Source organism: Sciurus vulgaris (assembly GCF_902686455.1).
Source record: "Sciurus vulgaris genome assembly, chromosome: X".
Taxonomy (NCBI): domain Eukaryota; kingdom Metazoa; phylum Chordata; class Mammalia; order Rodentia; family Sciuridae; genus Sciurus; species Sciurus vulgaris.
In genome coordinates this window covers 104723558-104738569 of record NC_136471.1, presented here as the reverse complement: position 1 = coordinate 104738569, position 15012 = coordinate 104723558, and the positions used below count along the sequence as shown (strand labels likewise).

The following is a 15012-nucleotide window of genomic DNA, read 5'->3' as shown; positions in this document are numbered from 1 at the left end:
TTAAGGAAAACTTTCCTTAAGCAAGTATGCACATAAACTGCTTGGAGGGACAGATGTAGGACAGATGATTCTATCCAAAGATTGCCCCGCTTTGAGCATGCAGTAGTGACTGCCACACTAAACACTTTGATAAATTCAATGTCATATTCCCGAATGTCCTCTTCTGAAATTAAAAACAGTTCTCATTAAAAACAACAAACACGAAACACTAGTCTAATGAGATGCTCTGAGAAAATGATGTGGTTCTCATACTTGAGTGTACATCAGAATCAGTCAGAGAGTTGATTAAAACACAGATTTCTGGGTCCAATTTCCCCTATGCCCCACTTCTGATTCAGTAGCTTTACGATGAGACTTGGAAACTTTTATATCTAATATGTTCCCACGTGATGCTGCTACTGGTCTGGGGACCATACTTTGAGTTTCTGTGGTCCTCAACCAGGCTCAGTGGTGCATGCCTGTAATCCCAGCAGCTTGGGAGGCTGAGGCAGGAGGAACGCAAATTCAAAGCCAGCCTCTGCATCTTAGCAAGATCCTGTCTCAAAATAAAAAATAAAAAGGGCTGTGGATGTGGCTCAGTGGCAAAGCACCCCTGGGTTCAATCCCTGGTACCAAAGGGAAAAAAAAGGGGAGAAAGAGAAAGAGAGAGAAAAAGTTTGATCGAGTCTATGATCCTCCCTATTCCTCCCTGTCCTGTCTTGTCTCAGTTACAAGATACATCAGCATATGAATGACTACAAGCAGTTGTACAATAAAAAAACCTATAACCCAGTGTCTTTAGCCATTTTGTCTTGCTGTAGTAAGACACCTGAGACTGGGCAATTTATAAAGGAAAGAGACTTATTTGGGCTCATGATTATGGAGTCTGGGAAGGTCAAGATTGGACAACCAGATCTGGTGTGGGCCTCATGGTGCTATAACTCAGAGTGAGGAGGGGAAGGACAAGTGGGTGGGTGTACACAGAGAAAAAACAGCCTCTCTTTATAATAACTCACTCCCTCCATGACTAATCAATCTTGTGAGAGCAAGAACTCTCATGAGAAAGGCATCAATCCTTCCCAATAACCTAATCACCTCTTAAAGGTCTCACCTCCCAACATCACCACATTGGCAATCAAATTTCAACATGAGCTGGGTGTAGTGGCAAATGCCTGTAATCCCAGCAACTCAGGAGGCTGAGGTTGGAGGACTGCAAGTAGGAGGCCAGTCTCAGCTATTTAATGAGACTCTCTCTCAAAGAATAAAAGAGGGGCTGGGGATATAGTTCAATGGTCGAGCATCTCTGGGTTCAATCCCCAGTACCACTTAAAAAAAGAAAAAGGAAAAGAAAAGAAAGAAATAGAAAAGAGAGAGAGAGAGAGAGAGAGAGAGAGAGAGAGAGAGAGAAAGAAAGAAAAGAAAGAAAGAAAGAAAGAAAGAAAGAAAGAAAGAAAGAAAGAAAGAAAGAAAGAAAGAAAGAAAGAAAGAAAGTAAGTTAGTTCAACATGAGTTTTGGAAGAGACAAACAACATTTATAGCACCCAGCATTTCCCATCATCATGCATCATCTGCCCACAGGACATCTATGAACCTCCCTGGGAAGTGATGCTTCAAGGAAGTGGGTAGGAGGCCATGGAGGGCTGTGGGCCATACCACGTATCAGAATCCTGGCAGTGGAAGCAGATCTGGTGGGACCAGAGCCTATTTCCAGAAATCCAGGCAGCATCAAGGAAATTTGTCAGCAGGCAGCAAAGGCCAGTTCATTTGCAGCTTGGATTAAGACACTGGGTCTTAGCCAATGATCGGCAAGAATAAAACAGGGACCTAGTTTCTAGAGGGTTTAAGATCTCCAGATGTTAAAAGCCTCAAACCTAGAGAATGAGACACCCAGATACGTGCCCCATAAATTAACAGTACATTCTATAATGTTAGTTACAGCATGCTGGCCTGGACCTCCAACATGAGTCCTCAGCTGAGCTGCACAGTGGGGAAGAAGCAATTCCAAACACCTAGGCCTTCTGTTAAAAGGTCAGTTCTGATTTCATAGGTCTAAGATGGTGTTCAAAATTCTACACTTCTGTAAAGCTTTCAGGTGAGGCCAGTTCTGGAATCACACTTTCAGTAACAAGGCCTTAGGTTAGAGGTTGGCAGAATATTTCTGTAAAGAAAAGGGATTTTTTTTTTTAGCTTTATAGGCCATATGGTCTCTGTCACAACTACTCAATTCTATTATATCACCAAGTAGCCATAGGCAATACTCAAATGAATAAACACAGCTGTGTTCCTATGACAAGGAAATTTGAATTTTATATAATTTTCATGTGCCACAAAACATTATTCTTCCCTCGAGTTTTTCAACCACTTAATTTTTAAAAAACTATTCTTAGCTTAACTGATCATATAAAAGCAGAAGGTGGAGCTGGGTGTGGTGGCACATGCCTGTAGTCATGGAGACTAGGGAGGCAGAGGTAGGAGGATTGCATGTTTGAGGTCAGCCTCATCAACTTAGTGAGGCCATAAGCAACTTAGGGAGATCCTGTCTCAAAATTTAGAAAAAAAAATAGCTGGGGATGTGGCTCAGTGGTTAAGCACCCATGGGTTCAATCCCTGGTACCCCCTCCCCCCAAAAAAACCCCAACAACAATAATGAAAAACGGAGGAAAAATCTGGAATCATTTGCAGACCCCACCCCCCCAGATTACTATTACCCCAGATTACTATTCCCCATCCCAGATACCAAATCAAAACCCAGAAGTGGGGCCTGGGAAAACTTATTTTATTAGACTCCCCAGATGACCCTATTTTTGCCCATGGCTGGGTTAGGAACCACATACCTACCCAAACTCCCAAAAGGCAAGAGTTCCCCTTTACATGTTAGCAGCCCATTTTTCCTGATTTGCCAATTTGTGGAGCTTGGGGGGCTTAATGTGAAGGGTTGGGGGTGCTCCCAACCTCCCCACTAGTTTCACTCTCACCCTTTCCCCAAGGAGCTTCTTCCTCCCCAACCCCATTGAATTCTGATGTGAAGATGTGTAGTCCTTCTGTCTCCAGTGGTTGCTCAGCTCTGGCGATTCTCAGCACTAGGACAGGGTCTGGTTAGAAAGGCAGGGTAACCCTGATCACACTAGCCTAGTTTTCTTAATAGGCAGAGGTTATTAATTAGGTACATCTTAGCTGCAGGGAAAATCCATGCAAAGGCCCCTGGTACCAAGCCATCTGAAAATGTGCTTTGCTGTTACTCTAGGTGAGGCCAGGCAGGGCTGCACTCCCGGAAGGAGGACTTAGGAGGAGATGAAGTCAAAGTCCCCTAAAGGGTTGGTTTTGTTTTGGAGTTAGGGAAGGGAGGAGAAACCTAAAGGCTGTCTGTGCTTATCTCTGGAATGTGGGGGACTTAGGAAAGGAAGTCTAGCAGATTCAGTGATGAAGCCAAAGCCAACAGGAAAAGGGAGAGAAAGGGAAGTGAGACATTGTGTGGCAGTGATAAACAGGCAAGCCACCCAGTCTTGGCAGAGGGTTGAACTCCAGTCATTAGACCAGTGCTTCTCAAATTTCACTAAGAATCATCAGCAGGATCTTGTTAAAATGAAGATGCTGATTCAGTAGGCCTTGGGTGGGGACTGAGTTTCTGCATTTCTGACTTGGTACCAGGTGACCCAAGGGTACAGGATTCTGCTGACATGCAAGCACAGCTTTTCATTCCGTTCTCCTTTTAAATAGTCACAGGCTGGTGGAGTGTGGCTGGCAGGGTGTGGTGGTGCACGCCTGTAATCCCAGTGGCTCAGGAGGCTGAAACGGGAGGATGGTGAATTCAAAGCCAGCCTCAGCAACTTAGCGAGGCCTTAAGCAACTCAGCAAGACCCTGTCTCTAAATAAAAACTGAAAAGGGCTGGAAATATGGCTCAGTGGTTAAGAGCTCTGGGTTCAATCCCTGGTACCAAAACAAATAAATAAATAACTATTCACAGGCTACAAAGAGCCTGGGGCCAAACCACTGACATTCAGGACTGCATATATGGTTGTTCAGGGAGGTCCCTACACCACAAAAGCCACTGTCACACCCACCAAAAGAGCAAGCAGGGTCCCAATTCTAATTTGCCCTCCCACTCTCCAAATCTTGAGTTCCGGACCTGCCTCTATCATTTTCTTAACTAGCCAAAGTCTGTCTCCTGACCAAGCCCTGTGTCCACTGAGCTACTTGGGAACAGACATGGCATCCTTGTCTCATTCACTCAAAGGTGCACTATAGGCTATCAGGGGCCCTGAACCAGCAGTGAGAAGGGGCAATCACCATTGACTGACTTGCCAGTATTCTGCCATAGTGGGAAGAAAAGGTACCGCTTTGTTCCTCAAACCTTGAGTGGAAGCTATTAATGAGCAGGCACAAAATGATCACATTTAATACAAGAAGACAGAAAATATAAGGGTTGGAGAGAATGTACAGATGATAGGATCATCGCACACTGCTAGGGGTAGTCTTGTACTTCCTGGAAAACAGTCAAGTAGTTTCCCAAAGGTTTCAACCTAGAGCTACCATAAAACCCAGCAGTTCCATTCCTAGGTACATACCCAAGAGAAACAAAACATAAGTCCACATAAAGACCTGTTTTCATTGCAGCATTATTTCTAATAGACTTAAAGTGGAAACAATCCAAATGCCTGTTAAGTGATGAATGAAAGAATCAAATGTGGTATAGTCATAGAATGGAATTTTTTTCTTTCTCTTTTTGTTTTCTTTTTCATGCTGGGGATTTAACTCGGGTACTTTACCACTGAGCCACATTTCCAGAACTTTTTATTTATTTATTTTGTTTTATTTTGAGACAGGGTCTCGCTAACTTGCTGAGGCTGGCCTCCAACTTGCAATCCTCCTTTCTCAGCCTCCTAAATGACTGAGATTACAGGAATGAGCCAAAACACCAGGCTTAGAATAGAATACTTGGAAGGAATCAAGTATTGATACATATTACAAGTGAATAAACCTTGAAAGCATTATGCTAAGAGAGGACAAATGTTGAATCAGTCCACTTACATGGAATGTCAAAAGCAGCAAATCTATAGAGACAGAAAATGGACTATTGGTTGTCTAAAGATAGAGGTGATGAGGGATTTGGCAGTGATGGGTAAGAGCCACAGCACTTGTTTTCAGGGTAATGAAAATGTTCTAGAGTTGACTGTGGTAATGGATATACAACTCAAGGAATATACTAAAACCATTGAACCATACAGTTTAAATGAGCAAATTGTGTAGTATGTGAATTATATCCCAATAAAGCTATTAAGATGTCATCATAAATCAGGTAAGGAACTCAAAGCAAGTAGTATAAGAAACAAAGCTTTTGGGACCCTGATGTCCTCAAAAGGGAGCAAGGTCTGGTTTTGGAGCAGCAACTTCTCAGAACTGTTGAGAAACATTCAAATGACCCCAGATATAAGACCTGAAGAGTGCAGCCAAGTGTCCACATAAATAATAATGCTGGGCTGACCCCTGGACAGGGGCTCAGTTAATGCTGCAAAGTGATTTATTCTTGCCTAGCTCTGGAGCCCGGCAGGGTGCCTAGCACACAATGGCCACTCAGAAATTGAATTCAAATACATGCCTATGGTAGTGAAGGGAATTCACTTCACCAAGTTCCAACATCAGGTCTGCCTCTAACTCTCTGTGTGACCTCAGACATATCCCTTCAACTGACTGAGCCAAGAGGCTCTTGCTAAGACTCAGGGAGAATTACGTCTTGGGCATCCTCTTAGTCTAACATTGCACAGTTCCATGAATTAGGGAGCCCACATAGCAGAGGTGTAGCAGAGCCTGGGTATGATGAGGGAAACTTGTACAGGAATCTACACAGAGCCTGAGACACCCACCCAGAGGCTCAGGACTCACCAGAGGATGATCCCCAGCAGATGTCACCCATACCCACAGAAAGCCTCCCAGGAACCAGGTTCCCTGCTAGTCTGTGAGGATAAAAAAATGAACAAGACCCCACAACCTGCCCTCATGGCATCAGATCTGTGAGTGGCTGATAATGAAACACTGCAATTTTGCCCCTTGAAAAGCTGAATTAAAATCTAAATGTAAACAGAATTTCAATATCTATTAGCTATTGAAGAAATTGGAAACTGGGCCAGGTGGTGCACACCTGTAATCCCAATGACTCAGGAGGCCGAGGCAAGAGGATAGCAAGTTTGAGGACAGCCTGAGCAACTTTGCGAGACCCTGTCTCGAATTACAATAAAAAGGATTGAGGGGTATAGCACAGTGATAAAGCATCCTGGGTTCGATCCAAAATTTAAAAAGAAAGAAAGGAATTGGAACCTTGGCCTGACAAATGCTGAGTCATTAGCAACATGTCTGTCAGAGTTCCTATAAGGAACGGCCACTCTGGGAACAGTTTGTGAAGGTGGGGGACATAGCCACACCACCACTTCCTCGTCATTCCACAATATGCCTGTAAAGCCTTGGTTCAATTCGCATCCTGTGGCCCTAATTTAACTGGTGTTTTTGAACATTCTTGGACGCCTGAAATTGGCAGATCCATTCAGCTCAGCCACCCACACAATAAGTGGCAGGCCAGGGTCAACCATTAGAGGATCTTGGGGTGTAACTGGCATTGAAGACATGCTCATTAAGCATAACTTGATGGACATTGCAAATAGTCGGTGACAGCTGGGAAAACAAGTCACTGGTTCATGGAGATGATACTACAGGTCAGTATAAGAGCAGGACACAAAAAGTATTGCAATGATATTTCAAGGCCAAGGCAGAAAGTCTGCCCTCAATTTCTATGTTTGGATCTGTCTATTGCTCATAAAAAAAGTTTTAAAACCGATATACGCAATTTACAACCCCAAATCTCTGGGATAATCTAAACCATTATATCCAAACCCATTTATCTTCTCCCTGGAGAACAATGCATAAAAAGGCATCCAATATGAGCTAAGGATTACGGGTGAGTGAATCATTCAGCTCAGGAATGAGTGCTCCAGAGTGCGCCATGCTACCCGTAAGATCCAGGTGCAACCAATTATCATCTGGAAACCTTGGGTGTTTAGCAGTGCTACCAATGACTTTTGTCTTGCGCAAGCTTTTCCCTTAAATTTTCGTCTGGAAAGCCTGGTGTTACTAAATCTCTTAGAGTAATGTCCTGGGGTGATTTGATATCCAAGAGTCTCAGCAATTGATTATGCCCTGCCTTGTTGCCTGTCCAGTTGGATTCTTCAGTTCAGGGCACTGTTAATTTCCACTGACATTTTGCTATCTCGCATTCCTTTTCCTTTGGAAAGTATCATCTTGGAAATTCTCATTAAATTCTGCAGGAATATTTGAAATAGAATGGTTCCATTCTCTGTCACAATTACTTCAATTAATTAATCAACACACAAATATTGATTCAAGATCCTCCCCTAGCTCTCAGACATTGTGTTGAGGGGAGGTACAATAAGTTGTCAGACCAGACCTGAAGGCAAGTAGAATCAATAATTATATCTATCTTGTTTGGTGTTGCTATTTATTCATTTATTCATTTTTAACCTCCCCTCTCCTTTTTATAGGTGCTGGTGATTGACCCCAGGGCTTCACACATGGTAAGTATGCACTGCATCATTGATCTTCACCCCAAGTTTAGTGCTGCTTTTTAAATGAGAACTGGAAACTGTGCAGCTGGCTATAACTGGAAAGGCCACCTGCTCATTGGTTCAAAGTTTTCCTACTCTGGTAATTTCATCTTACTTTGTTGATTTCTGTGCCCATTAACTATTGATTTCTGGGCCCATTAAGTGCACATATTTTTTCATAGAATTCATGAAGACGATCTAGTGACAGGTGGTTCTCAGTTGGGGTAGGTCCTTCTCCCCAGAAAAAGGATATCCACACAGATTTTTGTTTTCAATTTTAAAACATTCTTAGGGAAGCCCACAGACCTCCTGATTTAACTTCCTTGGACCTTCAGCATCGCCATCTGAGCATCAGCATCTCTTGGCATCAACCTTTAGTATCCAGTCCAGTATTTCTGTGTGTCTCCTCTTTGTCCCCCTAGGATCTAGTGACCCATTTGTATTATAACATTTGCCAGCTGAGATAACTCTGTGTCTGTTTTCCCATAAGACAGATAAATACGGAAGAGAAGGAATTATATACCTTCTTCATCCTCAAATCACAAGCATATTAACTATTTCACCATTCATACCCACTTGAAATCTCTGGATAGAGCCCAGGTTTCATGAGAGAAGGCGGAAACTAATTCTATTTCAAAACCTAAATTACCCAGAGAAGGAGCAGGATTAAAAGACCACATTCCTCCCCTCCAAAAAATGGCCCGCAGAAGTTAGCAGTCAACCAGGTTTGGTGATGCACACCTGTAATACCAGCTACTCCGGAGACTGACATAGGGAGATCAAGTTCAAGGCCAGCCTCAGCAACTTAGCAAGGCCTTTAAGCAACTTAGTGAAACCCTGCCTTGAAATAAAAATAAAAAGGACTGGGAATGTAGGTCAGTGGTAAAAGCACCCCTGAGTTCAATCCCCAGTACCAGGAAAAAAAAGTTAGCAGTCAAGAAATCACACAGTCGAGAACTAAGGGGCTGGCTTGAGAATCTCTCTCCAAACTGGAACTTGTGAGAGGCGATTATTCACACTGCTATTTTGGAAGTGAATCTTTAGCCTGAATATTAATCATCATTTGGCTGCTACAAATTTCATCCGATGCTATAGCCTGGCAAAAGCAAACCTTCTTCTGTTTAAACTCTCTCTTCACTTTCAATTGCCAATTTCAGTTGTGTTCGCTGAAAGGGGAATTGATGTAGCACACATATTTGCATTTACTAAGGAAACCATTCAACTACTTTGGAAAGGCCTGGAGCAAAGCGTCCAACAAAAATAATAAATGCAAACTCCAGCTTGTGGCTGCTCTCAGTCTCTCAACTTACAGCCCCCAACAGAGAAAGTTATTGCTTAAACAGAGGGTGTTCATGGATTTAAAAGGAACTTCTGTAGCCAGCAAGCCATAGTGTCTATGTAGATTCATGGTGGCACAAGGCCCTGTTTACCTGTGCATATTTCTTTCAGGTTCATTCCTATCTAATAGCTCAATAACAGAGTTGCAGGGTATAGTTAATTCAATGAGCACAAATATCCACTTGGCACTAGGTAGCAGTGCTAGGCATCGTGAGAAATACAAATAAGGGTAAGATACACCACAGCCCTGCTTTTAAGAGCTTAGAATTTAGGAGACACAAGAGGAGTGCATAGATTATTATAATGCATGGCATATGTGATAAATACCACCAGAGAGCCATGAAGAGCTGTGGGTCTTTAAAGAAAAGCAGAAGGTTTCCTATTTCAGGGATCAAAGAAAGGTTTCAGGGTCTGGGATTGTAGTTCAGTGGTAAAGTGCTTGCCTAGCATATGTGAGGCACTGGGTTTAATTCTCAGCAGCACATAAAAATAAATAAATAAAATAAAGGTCTATCAACAGCTAAAAAATATTTTAGAAAAGAAAGGTTTCAGGAGACTGTAGGTGTAACTCAGTGGTCGAGCACATGCTTAGCATGTACCAAGATCATGGTTTGATACCCAGCATCACTGAAAAAGGAAAGGTTTCATCAAAGTGTGTGTGTTGTTGGCGGGGGGGGGGGGGGGGGGGGGGGCTGGACAATGGGCAGAATTTGGTCAGACAAGTGGCCAGGGGCAGGCGTTCCAGGTGTAGGAAACAGAACCTGCCAAGAAGAAGGAGATGTATGTAACCCAAATTTTGTAAAGACAGGTAGTCTATTTTAGCTGAGTTATAGAAAATCAGGGGAGAGGGGCTCAAAAATTAGGCTGGAAGCCAACTGTGTATACCATGATAACCACAGAGAGGGAACAGGGATCTGCTGCTTGGAGTTTCTGAGCAGTGGAGTAATGTGATTTAAAAAAACAGTGCAAAAATTATCAAGAATACAAATAATAATAAGTGTTGGTGAGAATGTGCAGGATGCGGTAGATTTATACATTGTTGGTGGACTGAAAATTAGTGTAACCACTCTGGAAAGCAGTACGGAGATTCCTCAAAAACTAGCAATGGAATCACCCTATGACCCAGGTATCCCACTTCTTGGTATTTATCCAAAAGTTCCAAAATCAGCATACCATAGGCATACAGCCACATCAATGTTTATGGCAGCACAATCCACAAAAATCAAGCATATGGGGGCAACCTAGGTGCCCTTCACCAAGATGAATGGATTCAGAGGAAAGGGAACGGGGGGAGGGAGGAGGAAAGGGGAAGGGGAAGTAGTGGGGACTGAATTAGAGCAAATTATATTCCATACTTGTATAATTATGTCAAAATGAACCTTAGTATTATATATAACTAAAAAAAGGTGCGAAGTCAATGTTCTTAAAAGACCAATATCTAACTAAAAGAAAAATGAGTTCAAATGAGAGAGATTCAAAGGGAAAAATGTTACAGCAATAACCTAAAAGAGAATGGCTGTCGTTGATTATGGTGTAAAGACTGAGTACGTGGGAAGGTTTGAAGTCGGCACGTTAATGATGGTTTCTGGAGTCTCATTCAGCTCACAAATCCATGCAATGAGAAGTAGTAACAAAAACATACTGTACCCAAAGTGTCATCAATGAAGACAATGTCAGACATAAAATGGCCTGCTCTCCCTAGCATATCTCCTTTTTACTGCAGAGTAATTTTGTCATCTGATTACATGTTTAAACCCAAATAGAAATTTCTAGCCTGCTCCGGGTGAGATTTTAATTATATAGATTGAGCCAGGTGCTCTGTTCCTAATACTTATCTCCAAATGTGACATTTCAGAAGACTGCCTTGACTGATATGGTTGGCTTTGATGTTTTGCAAACATGCTCAGTTTTTCTCACTGGTGAAGCTATACTACTTTACCAGTGCTCTCCAAACCTAGGAATATTCTGAAAGCCTTTCTTAGTGGCTGCAGTACTCATTCCCCATCTTCAGCTTTGTTTGCTGAAGGAGGTGGAGTGAAATTCCAAAATCTCAGATGTAAGTAAGGAATAGAATCAATCAAAATTCCCATCTCAGCAGCATGCAGTGGCGCATGCCTGTAATTCCAGTGGCCTGGGAGGCTGAGGCAGGAGGATTGTGAGTTCAAAGCCAGCCTCAGCAACTTAGCCAGGCCCTGAGCAACTTAGTGAGACACGTCTCAAAATAAAATATTTAAAAAAGGGCAGGAGATGTGGCTCAGTGGTTAAGGGTCCCTGGTACCAAAAAAAAAAAAAAAAAAAAAAATTCATACAATAATAAATGCTGGAGAAGATGCAGGGGAAAGGAACAGTTTTACACCGTTGGTCAGATTGTGAATGAATACAACCACAACTATGGATATCAGTATGGAGATTCCCCAAAAGACTCCAAATGGAACCATCATATGACCCAACAATACCACTCCTTGGTATTTATCTTAAATATTAAAAAGTCAGCATACCCACATTTATAGCAGCACAATTCACAATAGCCAAACTATGGAACCAGCCTAGATGTCCATGAACAGATGAGTGGATAAAGAAAATGTGGTATATATACACAATGGAGTTTTACTCAGTCATAAACAAAAATGAAATTATGTCATTTGCAGGAAAATGGATAGAACTAGAGACTGTTATGTTAAGGGCATAAGTCAAACTCAGAACATCAAGGGTCACACGTTTTCTCTCATATGTGGGAGCTAGAGAAGAAAAAGGAAGAGAAAAGTGGCTGGGGACTGGGGGTGGGGATGCATGTCGTGTGAACTACAAGGGAGACCAGTAGAGTAGAGGAAGAGGACTAGGGAAGGGAGGAGGAGAGAAAAAGGGGAGGTTCAATTCCCAGTACCAAAAAATTTAAAAAATAAAATAAAAAGGGTTGAGGATGTAGCTCAGTAGTAGAGCACCCCTGGGTTCAATTCCCAGTACCAAAACAAAACAAAACATCTCCCACCATCTCTCATAAGCAGACAAACACAATCACAGACAACTTTACTAGGAATTCTCCATAGACTTCATGTTTTTTGGTAGACACTGCATCTTTGCAAGGCTGCAAAAAATAAGAGGGCCAGAAAAGCTGCATCAAATTCAAAGATGGAAGAACTCCAGAGACCTTCCAGGGGTGGGAATGGGAATAATTTACTCTTACTCTGACAGATTTGCTATAAAAGCTCAGATGGTTACATAATTGGGGTGCTGATGAGGCCCTTAGATCTCTTCCTCCCTCTTTGAGAAGTTACAGATTCAAAACTGCTTACTTTCTCTCTTACTAGAGACATGATGTCCACTCTGAAATGATCTTTAAAATCTGTCGCCCACCCTTAGGGTGAACTCAGTTGATGCGATCTGCCTCCAGACCCACAGGTCTAGAGAGTTCCCCTCCCCAGCCTTTCCAAACCTCTGGCTTGGACTGAAATCCTCTCCTGTGGATTCAACAGCCCCTGCAGAGCTCATTTCCCAAGATATCCCATTGAGGCGTGCCAAGAAAAGGCCCAGACGAGTGCTTTTCAAGCTGCTCCAACTGGCTTCAGCTCATCTGTGGTCTGAGCAGAGTCAGAGGGCAGGTTAGGAATCAATGGAAGTGGTGACAAAGAGGAACACAGTGGCTCCCAGCTGGGGGGACCTGCAGGCTGGCAGAGGGAGCCAGGAAAGCCAGGGGCAAGGCCCCAAACACGAGGAATAGTAAGTGCTCAAACTGGCAAATATCTGATCCCGTGGGTGGCTGGGCCCTGGTAGCAAGCTGTACTATATAAGGGTAGAAGCTGAGAGAAAGGAGTGGGGATGGCAGAGCAAGCCGGGTCAGGGTCACATGGAAAAGGAGAGGAGGCTCCTCTCCAAGAAAGGCTCAAATCAAGAAGTTGCAATTCTGAGGTGGTTCACAGGCACCTCCCAATTCAGTGTGAAAAGCTTCACTTTCTCATCTCCTTCCCTGCTCCCCTAAAGCTGCTCCTGATCCACGTACTGACTCTTCTGCTCACTCAAGGTTCATTTTATCCTCACTCCTGCCAAAGTAGGTGGGAGCGGGGACACCAACACACTATGGGAATGGCAATTGCCTGACACTGGGAGTAGTCTCCTTTCTGCTTTGCCCCAGGGTCAGTTCCTACAAAAAAGCTTAAAACTTAAAAGAATTAGCTCAGAGCACAAATGTTCCTGTTTATTAATCTACACGTTTGTTTTACACATTCATTCATTTCCATATTCAGAGGATTTCCAACAGCCATCCCTACATCTTTCAAACATCTACCTGGGAACCCTTACACATTTTATCACAATTTGAGAGGTTCTTTCTTAGACCCCTCTTTGTTTGTTTGTTTGTTTGTTTATATTTATTGGTGCTGGGAATTGAACCCAAAGGTGCTTTACCCCAAGAACTACATCCCCAGCTCATTTTTATTTTGAGACAGTCTCCCTAAGTTGCTGAGGCTGCTCCTGAACTTGTCATCTTTCTGCCTCAGCCTCCTGAGTCTCTGAGATTACAGGCCTGTGCCACCCAGACCCCAGATTTAAACCGTTCATAATGCTGATGAACACAAAGCCATATATGTACAAGTCCTACAGTTCATGTCACCCACTTTCCCATTAATACTAAATTAAGAGCCCGTGCATGGATTTCTTTTTCATTCCAAGGCCACAGGGGTGCATGGCAAGTCGCTCTGCTCCCCTGAAGCTCTGGGTTAACGTCACTGTAAAGAAGTTAGCTGGAGTTTTGTAAAGGGCATTTCCAGAGAGAACTTTACGCACATCTTGAGAGCTCCCCAAAAACACTAGGGTTCCCTTAGATGCTGGAGACCACGCCCTCCATCAACAAGAAGCCGCACCCCCTGCCCAGTAGAGCTGCGCACGTCTCCCTCTTTCCCTGGGGCTAACCAAGTGCATGCCACATGTCACCACTCTCCGTTGGCACCCTTCCCTCAGAGAAGCAGACTTTCTCGGAATCCCCAGCAGGGGGGGTTTAGGAGATGCAGAGGAGGCTCCGCCCGTGCGGTCCACAGGAATCGCTCTCCCAGCCCCTGCCAGGGACTTCCAGAGGGAGGGAGTAGGGACTTCTTCCAGGACAAGCTGCCAGGACTGGAGCCCTGGCCGTGAGAGACCGTGTGAGAGGCAAAATGCCGGGTGATGAGAAAGCAGCAAGCCTGCAGCCAAACTTTCTCTTCGAAGCCTCCTATGCGATCAAGGGTGTGATTTGATCTTTGGAGCCCTGGACACTGAAGGAGTAGGGCTTGGGCTCCCGGCTCCGCGAGAGCACCCCGCACCTGGTGATGCAAGAGACCGCTCTTCCTTCCAGGTGCCCAGGAGCGAACCTCGCTCCACAATGCCGGGTTCCTGGGCTACGAAAGACGAGTTCAGAGCAAACAAAGGGTGCCCCCCGCACCTCCCTGGATCGAAGCAAAGTGTTCCAGCGGCGGCTCCGGGGTCCCCGGTGTCCAGCTGCAGAGAAAACCCCACCTCTGGCTCCTACCTGGGAAGCCGCGGCTCGGCGGGACACGCAGCAGGAGCAACAGCAGCAACGCGGGCTGCAGCAGCAGCGCGGGCCGGAGTACCGGGCTCCCCATGGCCAGCTGGCGCTTCGCTGGGCTCAGCAGCGCAGCGCAGCGCGCTTCCAGGGGGCGGCAGGAGACCGAGCAGACCTGGGGGCTGCGCTGCTTGCCGGCGAAGGCCGGGCTGGAAAACTCCTCCTCTCGCCTCTTTCCCTCCCTCTCTCCCTCCCTCCCGCCTGGGGCCTGCCCTCCTTCCTCCGCCTCCATGGAACACAGCACAGTTTGGGGCTCCGACCCACCCACCTACCCGCTCCTTTTGTGTCAGTGATTCTTCTGGAAAGGAGGCTGTCCCCTAGGGCCAGAGATCGCCAGGGAGGTGCCCCAGCAAACCAAAATATTCTAAGACTATATTTCTTTGCTCCACTTACATGCCACCCCATTACCCCCAATACACACACTGGTGGCTCCACAGCCTTGCAGCTCCTGGGACCCTAGAATGATGCCATCCGCGCAAAAATCTGCCGGAGTCGCACACAGAGAGAAGTAGCTACCTAGGGTCCAGAGTAAC

The 15012-nt window shown here is 44.6% G+C and overlaps 1 protein-coding gene across 2 annotated transcripts in view; it reads right to left on the bottom strand.

Moving 5' to 3' along the window:
• SRPX (sushi repeat containing protein X-linked) overlaps positions 1-14643 on the bottom strand; it is an 83498-nt gene extending 68855 nt beyond the window's left edge. For both annotated transcript variants that reach the window (XM_079122926.1, XM_079122927.1), the window contains exon 1: positions 14426-14643. In XM_079122926.1, coding sequence (XP_078979052.1) covers positions 14426-14519 — 94 coding nt within the window. In that variant the 5' untranslated portion in view covers positions 14520-14643. The remainder of the gene's footprint in view (positions 1-14425) is intronic.
• Between the last annotated feature and the right edge of the window lie 369 nt (positions 14644-15012).